Here is a 12873-nt window from a genome sequence, read left to right on the forward strand (position 1 = left end):
GTCCTTCCTCATTTCATTCATAAAAGGAAACTTGATTTGGGTATGGAAGGGAGACTGGGACAGGGAAGAACCCTGACTTCCTGCCATCAGCACTGGCCTTCCAGGAGTTCACTTTCCCCTCCACTCTAAGGCAACATCAAGGACCCAGGGTTTGGCTTTTTATTGACACAAACACAAAGGCAGCTGCGGTAATGGGGTGGGGTACACAAAAGCAGAAATCGCACTTCCCACATGTAGGCCTCATTTAGACAAGGAAGAGGCTGAATCCCCCCACCCCCCACCTCCCATTAGCAATGGCTGGGGCAATAATCCTCCCTAATGCCAACTCAGCAGAGGGAGTTATTCTCCTCCCTAGGAAGTCCCCACTTTGGTTCCCATGGTACAGATCCTTACCACCCCCCTTTATTTTCCTGCTCTATCTCCCCACCATGTAAACAAAGTTTGGGGCTGAGCTGAAAAGCTGCCTCCCTCTGGGAGAAGGTGGTGAGGCCTCCTTGACTACAAAGGGAATGTGCTTTGATTTTCACTTTGGTCCCAGAACAAGACATAACATTGCATCTCCCAGATCAGCCTGTTAAAGCTTCTCATCTTGTTCTCCTCCAGGTCTGATAAAAGACAGGACATGGCACAGACCACGTTGAAGGCAACTACTTTTTGCCCTGACCCCAAGATGCTAATGGCTGGCCCCCCACCCACTGGCACATACACAGATTTTTGGCAGTGTTGTAGGACTGGGGAGAAGTAAAACCCCATCTCCACCAGAATAAGGAAGGCACTGGGGAGGACAGGAAGGAGGAAGCCAGAGACAGGGATCCCCCCCCTCAAATAAACACACACAAGCACAGGTTTTCCGATGCTAAGGCACTGAGAACAAATCCAGAGACCTCAGTGAAGGGTAGGGGTGCTCTGCCTCCCTCCCAGAGTTGTGACCTGGGACATGGGTCTGTTTCCTGTCCTTGTTGTAAGAGGCGGCCTTGGTTAAGGATGGCAGAAAACCTGGAAGTGGAAGTAATCCAACTGTGCTTAATAAATTGGGGACAGACGACAAAGTTGGGAACTGATCAAGCCCAAAGGTGGGCGCTGGTCGGCCCTGGGCTGAAGGGACATTAGGGAGAGACAGGTACATGCTGGGCTCACACAGATTGGCCCCGTATCCTGAGCTGACATTTCAATTCTTTGGGGAGGTGGTGGGGCAGGGGTGGGAGAGAAGATGAGGCAGAAACGGAAGCACATACAACAGGATGGGGAGGGATTAGCTAACCTTGGCACAAAAGCAGCACAGCAGGCCCGGGAAAGGGTGGGGGCAGGAAGCCATCAGCCTCCTTCTGACCCTCCCTGTCCCCTTGGCAGGGCCCAAACATCCAAGTGGTCACTTCCCAACCTCTTTGAGGGCAGGAAGGGGGAGGGAGCAGCCCTGACCAAAGAGAAAGAACAGGGCCCGGAAGTGTTCATCACCACAGAGACCTTTGGGGAGAGAGGGAGGGAAGAGCATTATGATAAGAGGATGAAATGTGAGAGTCTGGTGGTCATCAGAAATGGGGCTTCCCAACTTTCCCTTCCCTTTCCAGGCCTCAAGGGTCCTCAGTCCCTTGTCCTAGTTCTCCTTCTCTGGCCCAGGAACCAGGAGGACCTTGCCCACATTCTTTTTCTCCTGCATCTGCTTCATAGCATCAGTCACCTGGAAGGGAAGAGAAGACTCTGATCCCATCTGGTCCCCGTCCCACAAGAGGCAGCCCAAAGGAGTTGTTTCCCTCCCTCTTCCCTTGAGACCACACCCTTCACAAGGCCAACTTAGGTCCTGCCACCCTGAAAGGTCACCACACTCACCTTCTCAAAGGGCCAGACGGAATCAATGTGAGGTTTGATGCGACCCTGGTTGTACAAAGCCAGAAGGCGGGCCACCACATTACTGACCAGCTCTACCTCACCCTCCAGGTAGCCCAGGTGAAAGCCACACACAGCCCGGTTGGCCTGTAGCAGCTGCAGAGCTGTCACACTGAACTGATTCCACCATGTGCGGGCTAGGGCCATCAGGTTCCGCTTGGGGCCCGTCAGCAGGTTGGCCATTCCTGAGGGGTGGGGTGATAGGGCCTGTGATCCAGGTGCCAAGTACATGCCTGAATGTATGAATCCATGCTCATGTACCCCTGTATTTCCTTGCAATTCTCCATACCATTGCCACGGAGTGCAGGATGATTCCTTACTTCTGCTTACTTGGCCCAAATCCTCTCAGGCTCACTCAGAATCTAATCTTTATTTCCTTTTTTTTTCAGTGCTGGGATCAAATCCAGGGTCCCATGCATGCTAGGCCAGTGTTCTACAACTGAGCTGCATTCCTGATCCTAAACTTTTTGTGTGGAGTAGTTTTTTAAAATGAAAATCTAGCTTGCCTAAGAAGCCCAGCAGGGGAAGTCAGAAGGAAAGCAGACTGGTTGGTTCTGTATCAGGAATTGTCCCCAGACAGGAGCACAGAGAGAACACAATGATTTACTATGACTCACAAGAAAAGTTACAAAAGAGAATGAAAGTAGCTGGCACCCAGCAGGCAGCAACCTGAGTGTAACCCTGATCCTCTCTGTAGAGCCCCCAAGTCTCTGCACCTTCTTCATTCAAAAGCCACAGGCTCTTATATCTCAGTTTCCCACTAATCAGACCTACCCCACCCTCCTGCCCCTAACATCCTCTCCATCTCTGGCTCAAGAACTCACCATAGGTGACGACTTTGCCCATGGGTTTGAGGAGGTTGTAGCCCTTGGCAGTATCTGACCCACCCAAAGAGTCCATGACGATGTCCACTCCTGTCACAAAGTAGGGGACCCAGGAACAACATTAGGATCCATAGATCTAAAGACCTTCTTCCGGTCTTGTGACATCCTACCCACTCCCATACCCTGACCCCCTACCTTTGGGGGAGATCTTCTTGATCTCATCCACATAGTCAGTTGTGTGGTAGTCGATGGGATGTGTGACCCCATTCTCCTTCAGCACCTTATGCTTGCTGGCTGAGGCTGTTCCGAACACTGTCACATTCTCCACTGTACGACACAGCTGCACAGCTGCCATACCCACACCACCTGCAGCAAGATACCCAGAAAAGGTCTGGGGTTATAGCTCAGTGGTAGAGTACCACTAGCATGGGTAAGGCACTAGGTTCAATTCTTAGCACCCCCATGTAAATAAACAGGTAGGTAGATAGATAAAAAAATAAATAAATAAAGGTTCATTGACAAAAAAAAAAAAACATCCAGAAGAAGTGGATATGGAGTCACCTAGTCACTATTCTTCATACTAGTCTCCCAAGGACCCAGTCAGTCCATCAATTTTATTGTGCCTAGATTCACTTTGGGGCCCATGTCCAATTTCCATAATTAAGAATTGAGGGAGGATCACTGGAGAAGAGAAGGTATGGAGTGAGGGCATGTTGCTAAGGACACTAGGCTGGACCTGGTGCCTGAATGTTACCATGGCAACTATACTGCAGAGGCCTCTAGGTGCCACAGGCCAAGGCAGCCTGGTGTTACCATGACAACAAACCAGACAGGCTTTAGAAGAGCCTGGAAGGAAAATCTGGAAAGGAAAGGGGAAAACAGAAAGGACCTGTCACCTGCAGCCATGTGTACCAAGACGCTGTTGCCAGGCCTCAAATTGCCGAAGTCAAAGAGGACCATGTAGGCTGTGATGTAATTGACCAGCAAGGCAGCTGCTTCCTCAAAGGTCATGGCCTCAGGCATCAGGAAGGTTTGGGCTGAGGGCACAGTCACCTCCTCTTGCCACATCCCTGACCGGTTCAGCACCATCACCCGATCCCCTGCCTTGAAGAATGGGAGAATAGCAGCATTCAGTCAATTAATTCACCTAAGGTGATTTACTGACTTTCCACTATGTGCCCAGCCATCTTCTTTGAGATGAAATAGCAGTAAAGGGGCTGGGATTGTGGCTCAGCGGTAGAGCACTCGCCTAGTACGGGTGGGACCCAGGTTCCATCCTCAGCACCACATAAAAATAAAGGCATTGTGTTGTGTCTATCTACATCTAAAAAAATAAATATTAAAAAAAAGAAATAGCAGTAAAAACAGCAATAGAAGTCATTGTAATAATAACAACATTATCAACAACAACAATAAGCACTACCCTTCACTGAGTGCTTACTGAGGGCTCTAGGCCCTATGCCCTGTGCTTTATATATAAGCACCCAAATAATCCCTACATCAACTCTGAGGTAGATACTATCCTTATCTCCATTTTACAGATCATGCACTTAATTATTGTGTAAGAACTCTGAATGCAAGAAGATTACAGTTAGGGCAGCATGAGTATTATTGAAGAGATCAAACTGTTTTTGGTTATAAAAATGAGTTTCACTGTTTACTGGCAATGTGTCCTTGGGCAAATAAAAGTATTTAACCAGTTTTTCTTATCTGTAAAGTAGGGGAATGATGAGAATTAAATGAAAAAACTCAGTTAGGGACTTTTAACACAATGTCTAGCACATTGTAAGCACTTGGTAATGTTAGGTAATAACAATGATAACAATAATAGCAGAAGAGGAAGTCACACAAATAACTGAAGGAAGAGGGCAGCATGTGGTAAGGACCTTGCCAAAGCACAGGTAAATGTCTCTGAGTGGTTAGGGCTGGGTGTGATCCATCAAAAGTTGTATTTGAGCCAGTATTACGGGCTCAGAAAACACCTTCACCCAGATATCATGTGGGAGGGGCAATGCATAAGGAATGACACACCATCCCAGGCACTAGGAAAAGGTATTTTCTCTCATTCTCAGCCACTTGCACAGGAGCCTCTTTGCAGGAGGAAAAGGGGACAAAGATAACAATCCTTCTAGCTTACCAACCAGGGCAAGGGAAGGGCAAGGAGGAGGGGGTAGTCCTCAGGTGAAAGAAAGAGCCTCTCCTGGCTCTCTGAAGAGTATGGAGAGGGAGGTATGGGTATTGTTCCAGGACAATCCAGGTCTCTCTTAGTTCCTGCCAGGAATGATGGGAATCTATATTAACAAGACTTAGGATCTACAGGGAAAGGAAGTGGGACTCCTACACACTCCTTTTTTTTTAAAAATTTAATTTTAATATTTGTGGTATTGAGGAATGAACCCAGGGACGCTCTACCACTGACCTACATCATAGTCCTTTTTATTTTTTGTTTTGAGACAAGGTCTTGTTGAGTTGCCCAGTTGGTCTCAAATTTGTGATCCTCCTGCCTCAGCCTCCTGTATGTCTGAGATTACAGGAATACACCATGGCCACAAGCCCTTTTTCACATCTTCAAGATCCTATACTCCACTGAAGAGGAGAACTAAGAGAAGACTGGGATCTTTCTCCACAGTTGTGGCCTGAGGTCTGGGGAACAAAGCCCTCCATCCCAGGACTCAGGTCTAACAAGTCCTAGGAGAGCTGCAAACAGTGCAGCCATTCGGGGTGGTGGCCAGTCCCAGATTTGGCCCAGAACAAGTCTCTAGCCTGGCTCATGGCTCACCCTCAGCCCATCACAGGTCAGGGACTTAACCCTCTCAGCCCAGACCACAGGAGGGAGATAGGGCCCTCCCCACAGAATCCAGGCTCTTACATCAGAGTCTTCCCTGGTCAGGAAATCCTGTATTTATCAGGCGGAAAGTGGGTGGGGACGGGAGAATAGGTGTGTGGCCTTCAGCAGTAACGTGAATGACAATTCCCCCTCCCCAAATTCCTCTTAGCATTTTCTCAGGGGTGGGATTATTTAGAAGTCAGGGTGAGGGTGGGGCCACAGCTGAATTTAGGGAGAAACCTTTAAGGGCTTATGTACAATAACCTCAACAAATCTAGGTCAGATAATAGGAAGAGTGCATCCGCTCCTCACACAAGATTTGAAAAGAAACCCCTAAACACATGATGTGTCCCCCCAGGTTTTTCAAAAAGTTGCTCATATGGAAGTCTCTAGAGTCCGGGGTTGTGGCCAAGATTAATGACAAATGAGAAGGAAAAACGACCGGCAGAGCTGGGCCAACCTGCTCACGGTGCCACACCTCCCCACTTTGCCCCAAATGGTTCCCACTGGGGGCTTTCTGAGGTGGGGGTCCCCAAGGAAGGCAGAAGCGTTTCTGCTTGGAAGCTCCCTAAGGCATCTCAGGGTTGTAGCCGGCCGGCTGAGTCAGAGGAGAAGATATTGCAGTCACGGGAGACAGAGAGCTCCAGACAAAGATTAGGAGACCCAATCCCACTTCCTCCACCCAACACCAGTCGGGTAGTGTAAGGCTGCTGGCGGTGGGGCAGCACGGCTCCCACTCTTCCATGAAGGGCGTGTCCTCCTCCATGGCCCCGCGCAGGGAGGGGCCGCCTCACACCCCCACAGACCACGGGGCTGCATGTGACTAGGGCTCTGGCAAGGCCACTGCACCCCCGCCCAGCCTCGACTACCCAGCTCCTCAAGCTCCCTCCGGAAAAGAGGACGCTAACCGTCACTTAGGGTCACAGACCACAATTACCCAGGGAGTATTTGGTGGGCAGGGGTACAGACAGGTGTGGTTTTAGTGTGTAAGTGTGGATGGGGTGGGGAGTGAGCGGGCATAGTGCGCATGCGCATGAGCGCCTTATTGTCTCCCCCCCCTCCCCCGCACACACACACACACCCCACCTAACCCCACTAGGGGGGTATAGCAACTAAAAATGGCTGGGGAAGGAACGCTAACTGTCCCCTCGACAAACAAATTTCCTTTCTCCAAGATCCTCAAAACATAAGTTTTTTTTTTTTCCCTACGTCTTCCATGTCTGTCTACCCAGATCCGTGCCAGTTTCCCCCGCCCTGCCACACCCCCGGCGCCCGCCCACTCGTGCCCCACTGCCCGGCGGCCTGCGCAGTCCCTACCTACCCTGCACTGGCCCGCTCACCTTGCGGTCGTTGACTCCCTCGCCCACGGCGATCACAACGCCCGCACCCTCCATGCCGGGAGTGACGGGCAGCGGTGGCAGCCGGTCGTACAGCCCCTGCCGGGCCATGAGATCTGCAAAGTTGAGCCCGCAGGCCCGGACGCGCAACGTCAGCTGACCGGGCCCGGGAGCTGGGGGCACGGCCGGCCGGCTCTGCAGTTTCACCTTGTCATAGCCGCCGAAGCCAGAGAGCACCAGGCAGCGCAGCGGGGGCAGCGGAGAGGCGGCGGCCGCTCCTTCAGAGGCCGCGGGCGGCTGCGGGTCGCTAGTTGCCTCAGCTTTCGGGGGCTGCGAAGAAACATCTTCCTTGGCCCCTTCCTCGGCCGCCGCCACCACCACAGTGGCCGCTTCTGCTACCTCTCTCTCGGCGGACATGGCTGGACTCCCGACGAGCGAGCACAGCTGGACTGAGGGTGCACAGCTGGGGAGGGCGGGGCGCAGGTCGGGATGTGCCGCGGCTGCGGATTCCAACCAGCTGGGTGGGGCGCCGGGTCTGGGGCGGGGCCTAGCGTTCAGACTTAAAGGGCCAAGGCCTCTGCAGTGCGAGCTTCCAGAGCGGGAAAAAGGGGTTCAGTCGCATAGGACCACTGATACACATGAGGACATTCTTATAACATGAATAAATTGTGTTTAACTTACTTATTCACAATAAACCTTATGAAAACTTAAAGCTATGTTAAGAAGCATTCTGAAGGACAGTCCCAAAGTTTGAGTTTACAACAGATTTGGGGAACCAGCTACTTGTGGACCAGAACCCAATCAGGTTGTACCTCAAGCTCTGATTCTATCCATCAGTAACCCTGCAAAGAATCAGGCTTCATTCACTGTGGCCTTACAGTGGCAAACTAAAAGCATGGAGACCGAACTTTTAAATTTTTCTGACTTTATTAACACTTTGTGCCTCATTTTGCCTCCTGTAAAGTGGTGCTGGTGCTGGTGCTATAGTTATATTTATAGGGTTATTTACAACAAGCAAAAATAAATCTAGTGTCTCCGATTTAAAGAAGCATTTTTAAAAGATAAACGATGACATGCAGATGCAAACATGGGTTTGATTACTGTTAGAATCTAAGTCAAGCCTGAATTGACCTTTGGGCTTGGCTCTGGCTCCAGTCAGTAATTAGTTCATCATCATCTTTTTCTTCCCTTTCTCCTTCTCCCCAAGCATCCACCAGGGGACGCAGCTTCCCCAAAACTTTCACTCAGCACTTGGTTTAAGGAACTCAGTCCACGTTTCCCTGTTAGTCCAGGCCCGCGGTTAAGTCACTACAGCCCCAGACCCGGCCACCCGTCGCCATGGGGACAGAAAGCTATGATGTCACCCGCCACCGAGTGGGTGTGTAGGAGTCTATATTCCCATTTTCCCCAAATCCCCCGCCAGGACACAAGAGTGGAGGAGGGAGACGAAACCAAAGACTTTTTCCTTTCCCAGTCATCTCGCGCCCCCTGTGTTCAGGAAGTGGATGGCTGCCACCGCGCGTATCCGCACAGGCACACCTGCGTGCACGCGTGGGTCCCAGCCTCGTGAATGTGACGCTCACACCCTACCCCTCAGAACTTCGCTGGAACTCCGCCCTGCCCCCACTCCCAAGGACTTCAAATAAGCGAGGTCTCGGCTAGCCCAAAACCTCAGGAGCCTCTTAGACTGCACCAGGGACCTAGAACCCCGCTCAAGGACCCGGGTTCCCCAGGCTCCTCCCAGGTCCTCTGGGCCCCGCCCCTCGGCTGCGAGGGCGGGAGGCGGGGCTGGGGGCGCGGCCCCCAGGCTAGGGGCGGGGCGGAGGGGGCCGCAGCCCCGGGCGGGGGCTCCGCGCGGGCCCGCGAGATGCCGGTGTCGGCGGCCCGAGCGGCTGCAGCTGCAGCGGCGAGGGAGGTGGCGGTAGAGGAGGCGGCGGGGCCCAAGAGGGGGGCGGCGTGGGGGGCCGGCGCGTAGCCGGGACTATGGAGGGGCAGAGCGGCCGCTGCAAGATCGTGGTGGTGGGGGATGCAGAGTGCGGCAAGACAGCGCTGCTGCAGGTGTTCGCCAAGGACGCCTACCCCGGGGTGAGGAATCCGCTTTTTGAGAGGGGACCGGGGATGGGTGACAGGGGCCCCGGGGACGGATGGAAACGGGTGCCAAGGTAACCAGGGACAAGAGAGAGGGGCTTGGAGAGGGGGAAGAGACGTTGGGGGCTCTGAAAGGACTGCAGAGGATTGGGGTGGAAGGAATTAGGGATCATAGCGAGATGGATAGGATTTGGGAGAACCAGAGGATCCGGGAGGGCGCGCAGGGGGTAATGTCGGAGATTCTGGGCATCTGAGAGGGAGAGAACTAAAGGCTGAAGGGATCAGGAAGGGGTCTGGAAGCCTAGCAGAAATTCCGTGGAGGCAGCAGCTCCCGAGATCTCCCCTTTGCCCAACCCCAGACCAACTTCTGTCCAGGGACTGGGCTGGACCTGGTATGGGAGGAAGGAGGGCATTTGTGAGAACTGGAGAAAGGATTTCATCTTGACCCATCTGTATCTGCAGAGTTATGTCCCCACTGTGTTTGAGAACTACACTGCGAGCTTTGAGATCGACAAACGCCGCATTGAGCTCAACATGTGGGATACTTCAGGTAGCCAAGTCCCTCGGGGTCATCCTGACTTCTGAGGCCCCCAGCCTGACCTCTCCCTTGAGTAAACCTTAGATTCCAGGTCATCCTAGCCCATCCATCCAATTCTAGGAGAAAAGAATATCAAATATCTGCTTAAAGCCAGGGAAACTGAGGCAGAGCACACTCAGCCTAATAGAAACCATGTCCTGAAGGAGAAAGCCCCTCAGCTATGTTCTGCCTACCTAGGAAAGTTGGGAAGGAATGGCTTTTATTTTGGAACAAGTGTTTTTAGGAACTGAGTATAGGAGATATACTTAGAATTCCTTCTTGGGGTAAAGGAGAGTGATTTCTCTGAGCTGAACTAAAGAAATCTGAGATCCATTCCCAAGAGGATGGGAGAGCTCTTTCCCTACCCCTGCTCCTTCCCCCCAAAATGAGGAGGGTTTTTATTTTAAGGCTTTAGAAGATGTTTGTCAAAGGTTGGGGGTATAGCTCAGTTGTAGAGCACTTGCCTAGCATGTGGAAGACCCTGGGTTCCACTGGGCGGGGAGGGGAGTCTGTCAAAACAAGCTCAGAAAGTAGAGTCAGAATTTTGTGAGAATGTTGATAGATTTCCTGAGCTTCTCAAAGGGGTCTGAAACTCAAAAAGATTAAGAATTATTACTGGGCTGGGGATGTGGCTCAAGCAGTAGCTTGCTCAACTGGCATGCGTGCGGCCCGGGTTCGATCCTCATCACCACATACAAACAAAGATGTTGTGTCCGCCAAAAACTAAAAAATAAATATTAAAAAAAAAAAAGAATTATTACTGTTAGATGGGTGCAATGGCATATGCCTATAATCCAACTACTCAGGAACTTGAGGCAGGAAGATAACAAATTTGAGGTCAGCCTTGGTAACTGAGACCCTGTCTCAAAATAAAAGAGGCTAGGGAGCTGGGGTTGTGGCTCAGCAGTGGAGCACTCGCCAAGGGCATGCAGGCCCTGGGTTCAATCCTCAGCAACACATAGGGACAGATAAATAATGTGGAGGTGTTGTGTCCAATTACAACTAGAAGATGAGTATTAAAAAAAAAAAAAAAGGCTGGGGATCAAGCTCTGTAGTAGAGCACTCTTGGGTTCAGTCCCCAGTATTTGGGGATGGGGGGAGTAGAGAATTATTACTCTTAGGGAAACCCAGAGAGATGTTTCCCACCATTTCACTTCCCCTCTGCCTGCTCCTCTCCTTGGAATAATACCAGAATTCTGTGATGTGTATTAATGATTGCTCTTTTCCATTCTCTGCTCCCAGAATCCCTTAACCAAGATTTCTTAAGTCTACTATTCCCTCCTAGGCCTGCCACTCACTCAGGACCCTTGTCTGTCCCTTCACTGTCTTCCCTCAGGTTCCTCTTACTATGATAACGTGCGGCCTCTGGCCTATCCTGATTCCGATGCTGTGCTCATCTGCTTTGACATTAGCCGGCCAGAAACACTGGACAGTGTCCTTAAGAAGGTGGGAGACTGGGGAAGCAGGGCAGCTAGGGACTGGACAGTATGGTCCTGAGGAAGAAGTGATGGCTGGGGCTTGGTTATAAGCTGGATAGTGGGTGAAGCTCCCCCCCACCCCAACTCTCCCCTCATTCCTCCTATCCCGCCCCTTCACAGCTGAAAACAATAGCTGGAGGATATGGGGAGAGTAGAGAGAAGTATTCAGGGATTCCCTACCAGCTCTCCCCTTCTTCTTGGTTTGGGAGCCCCAGATGAAGGGAATGAGAATGTTGATCCTGGAGCTCAGGATAGCCCTGAGGCCTCCTCTTCAGGCCCCTATTTCCATGAGAAAAGCCCATGGTGAATGGACTGAAATCAGCTAGCAGCACCAGTTTCCAGTCAAGGGAGGGTGGGGTTTGTATGTTCACAAGAGAAAGTATGGGAAAGGGGAGTAGGAATGGGAAGATTCCAGGCTGGCAGACCCTTCCTAGCCCTTAAGGGCAGAGGAGGGCCCCATTCCCACAGCTCCATTGCAGCTCTCTTCATTATCTCCTTCTCTGAACCCCATTGTGCTGTCAACCCAAGCCCAACATTCCCAGATCCTTTCTCACATGGGAGAATGCAGAAGGATACCTGGTTTCTGCATGCTATGAGGAAGGAAGGGCATCCTCCTGGTGTGGAGCAGGAATTTTCCCTGTGCCTCCCTTTATCCCTCCATAACTATTTTCTTCTCCCAAATAGTGGCAGGGTGAGACTCAGGAGTTTTGCCCCAATGCCAAGGTTGTGCTGGTTGGCTGTAAACTGGACATGCGGACGGACCTGGCCACACTGAGGGAGCTGTCCAAGCAGAGACTTATCCCTGTTACACATGAGCAGGTGGGACCTTGACCTCTAACCTAATCCTAACCTAGACCTCTCAACTCTGCCCTTCTCTGCCTCTGATTTGAAAACGCCCTACCTGGCTCCTCATTTTACCCTGTCCTCTGACCTCTGACCCTTGGCCTTCCCCAAACACTGACCTTCAACCTCAGCCCACAGCATCCATGCCCTTTGCTGAGCAGCAGTATAAGCCCTATAACTTTCTTTTATGCTCTTCTTTTCCAGGGCACTGTGCTGGCCAAGCAGGTGGGGGCCGTGTCCTATGTTGAATGCTCCTCCAGGTCCTCTGAGCGCAGCGTCAGGGATGTCTTTCATGTGGCCACAGTGGCCTCCCTTGGCCGTGGTGGCCATAGGCAGCTGCGCCGTACTGACTCACGCCGGGGACTTCAGCGGTCCACTCAGCTGTCAGGACGGCCAGACCGGGGGAATGAGGGCGAGATACACAAGGATCGTGCCAAGAGCTGCAACCTCATGTGAGGGGCTGCGGTGGGGAGTGTGAGGAGGGGTGGTGAGGGGCACAATTGTTCCCCCCGCCTGCATCTGGACTTCCTGACCTCCTGACCCTGGCTAGGAGGTCAGGGCAGTTAGAATGAGAAGTTTTCCTGGCCAGGAGAGCTGGAGGGCAGAGGGTGTTACCATTCCCCACATCCTCATCCCCCTTCCTCTCCTCTGGAAGTTGAGGGAACTAACAGGGTGGGCATCTGGGGCATGAACTGGGATAGGGCATGTGGGCATTAGGGAAGATGGCATCAAGCAATGACTTTGGTTGAGTCCCTATATAAAGGGTACCTTCCCTTTCCACCCCTGGTCCTTAAATCCTAGTCCTGGCTTCCTTCCCTAAGGAAAGTGTCCATTTTATGATCTTTTTTTCTCTCCTCTCACTTCTACAGCTGTTCTCACACATTCTAACCTCCAGGCAACACACACTACATTTTAAAGCAAGGAGAAGCTCCTTCCCCATCAGCCCACCAATCCTAGCTTTCTACTTCCCTTCCCCCAACAGTCCCAAATAAAGCCCATGTCCATGGAAAACGGC

General features: G+C 51.8%; 2 protein-coding genes across 2 annotated transcripts; one reads left to right on the top strand and one right to left on the bottom strand.

The window, feature by feature from the left end:
- Window positions 1-145: 145 nt before the first annotated feature.
- On the bottom strand, window positions 146-7366 carry Vat1 (vesicle amine transport 1). Its single transcript, XM_046446608.2, has 6 exons — window positions 6876-7366; window positions 3605-3812; window positions 2904-3074; window positions 2709-2798; window positions 1828-2069; window positions 146-1678 (listed from the first exon to the last, which is right to left on the bottom strand). Exons 1-6 carry the CDS (start codon window positions 7287-7289, stop codon window positions 1595-1597), a joined length of 1209 nt encoding a protein of 402 aa, XP_046302564.1. The 5' UTR covers window positions 7290-7366; the 3' UTR covers window positions 146-1594.
- A 1472-nt stretch (window positions 7367-8838) lies between these two features.
- Rnd2 (Rho family GTPase 2) lies at window positions 8839-12873 on the top strand. The gene is made up of 5 exons (XM_046446612.2): window positions 8839-8957; window positions 9423-9510; window positions 10874-10983; window positions 11700-11834; window positions 12063-12873. The coding sequence occupies exons 1-5, from the start codon at window positions 8856-8858 to the stop codon at window positions 12312-12314; spliced, it is 687 nt and encodes a 228-aa protein (XP_046302568.1). The 5' UTR covers window positions 8839-8855; the 3' UTR covers window positions 12315-12873.

This window comes from Marmota monax, unplaced genomic scaffold (assembly GCF_021218885.2).
Source record: "Marmota monax isolate L192 unplaced genomic scaffold, Marmota_monax_Labrador192_F-V1.1 WCK01_AAM20220418_F8-fsc00346, whole genome shotgun sequence".
Lineage (NCBI taxonomy): Eukaryota > Metazoa > Chordata > Mammalia > Rodentia > Sciuridae > Marmota > Marmota monax.

Excerpts from the sequence above, each read along its gene's own strand:
- Vat1 (XM_046446608.2), bottom strand. The coding sequence starts at position 7,289 with ATGTCCGCCGAGAGAGAGGTAGCAGAAGCGGCCACTGTGGTGGTGGCG. Across the intron at positions 2,070-2,708 it reads GGGCAAAGTCGTCACCTATG|GAATGGCCAACCTGCTGACG; the intron begins GTGAGTTCTTGA and ends CCCACCCCTCAG. Across the intron at positions 1,679-1,827 it reads CCGTCTGGCCCTTTGAGAAG|GTGACTGATGCTATGAAGCA; the intron begins GTGAGTGTGGTG and ends CTTCCCTTCCAG.
- Rnd2 (XM_046446612.2), top strand. The coding sequence starts at position 8,856 with ATGGAGGGGCAGAGCGGCCGCTGCAAGATCGTGGTGGTGGGGGATGCA. Across the intron at positions 9,511-10,873 it reads CAACATGTGGGATACTTCAG|GTTCCTCTTACTATGATAAC; the intron begins GTAGCCAAGTCC and ends GTCTTCCCTCAG. Across the intron at positions 10,984-11,699 it reads TGGACAGTGTCCTTAAGAAG|TGGCAGGGTGAGACTCAGGA; the intron begins GTGGGAGACTGG and ends TCTCCCAAATAG.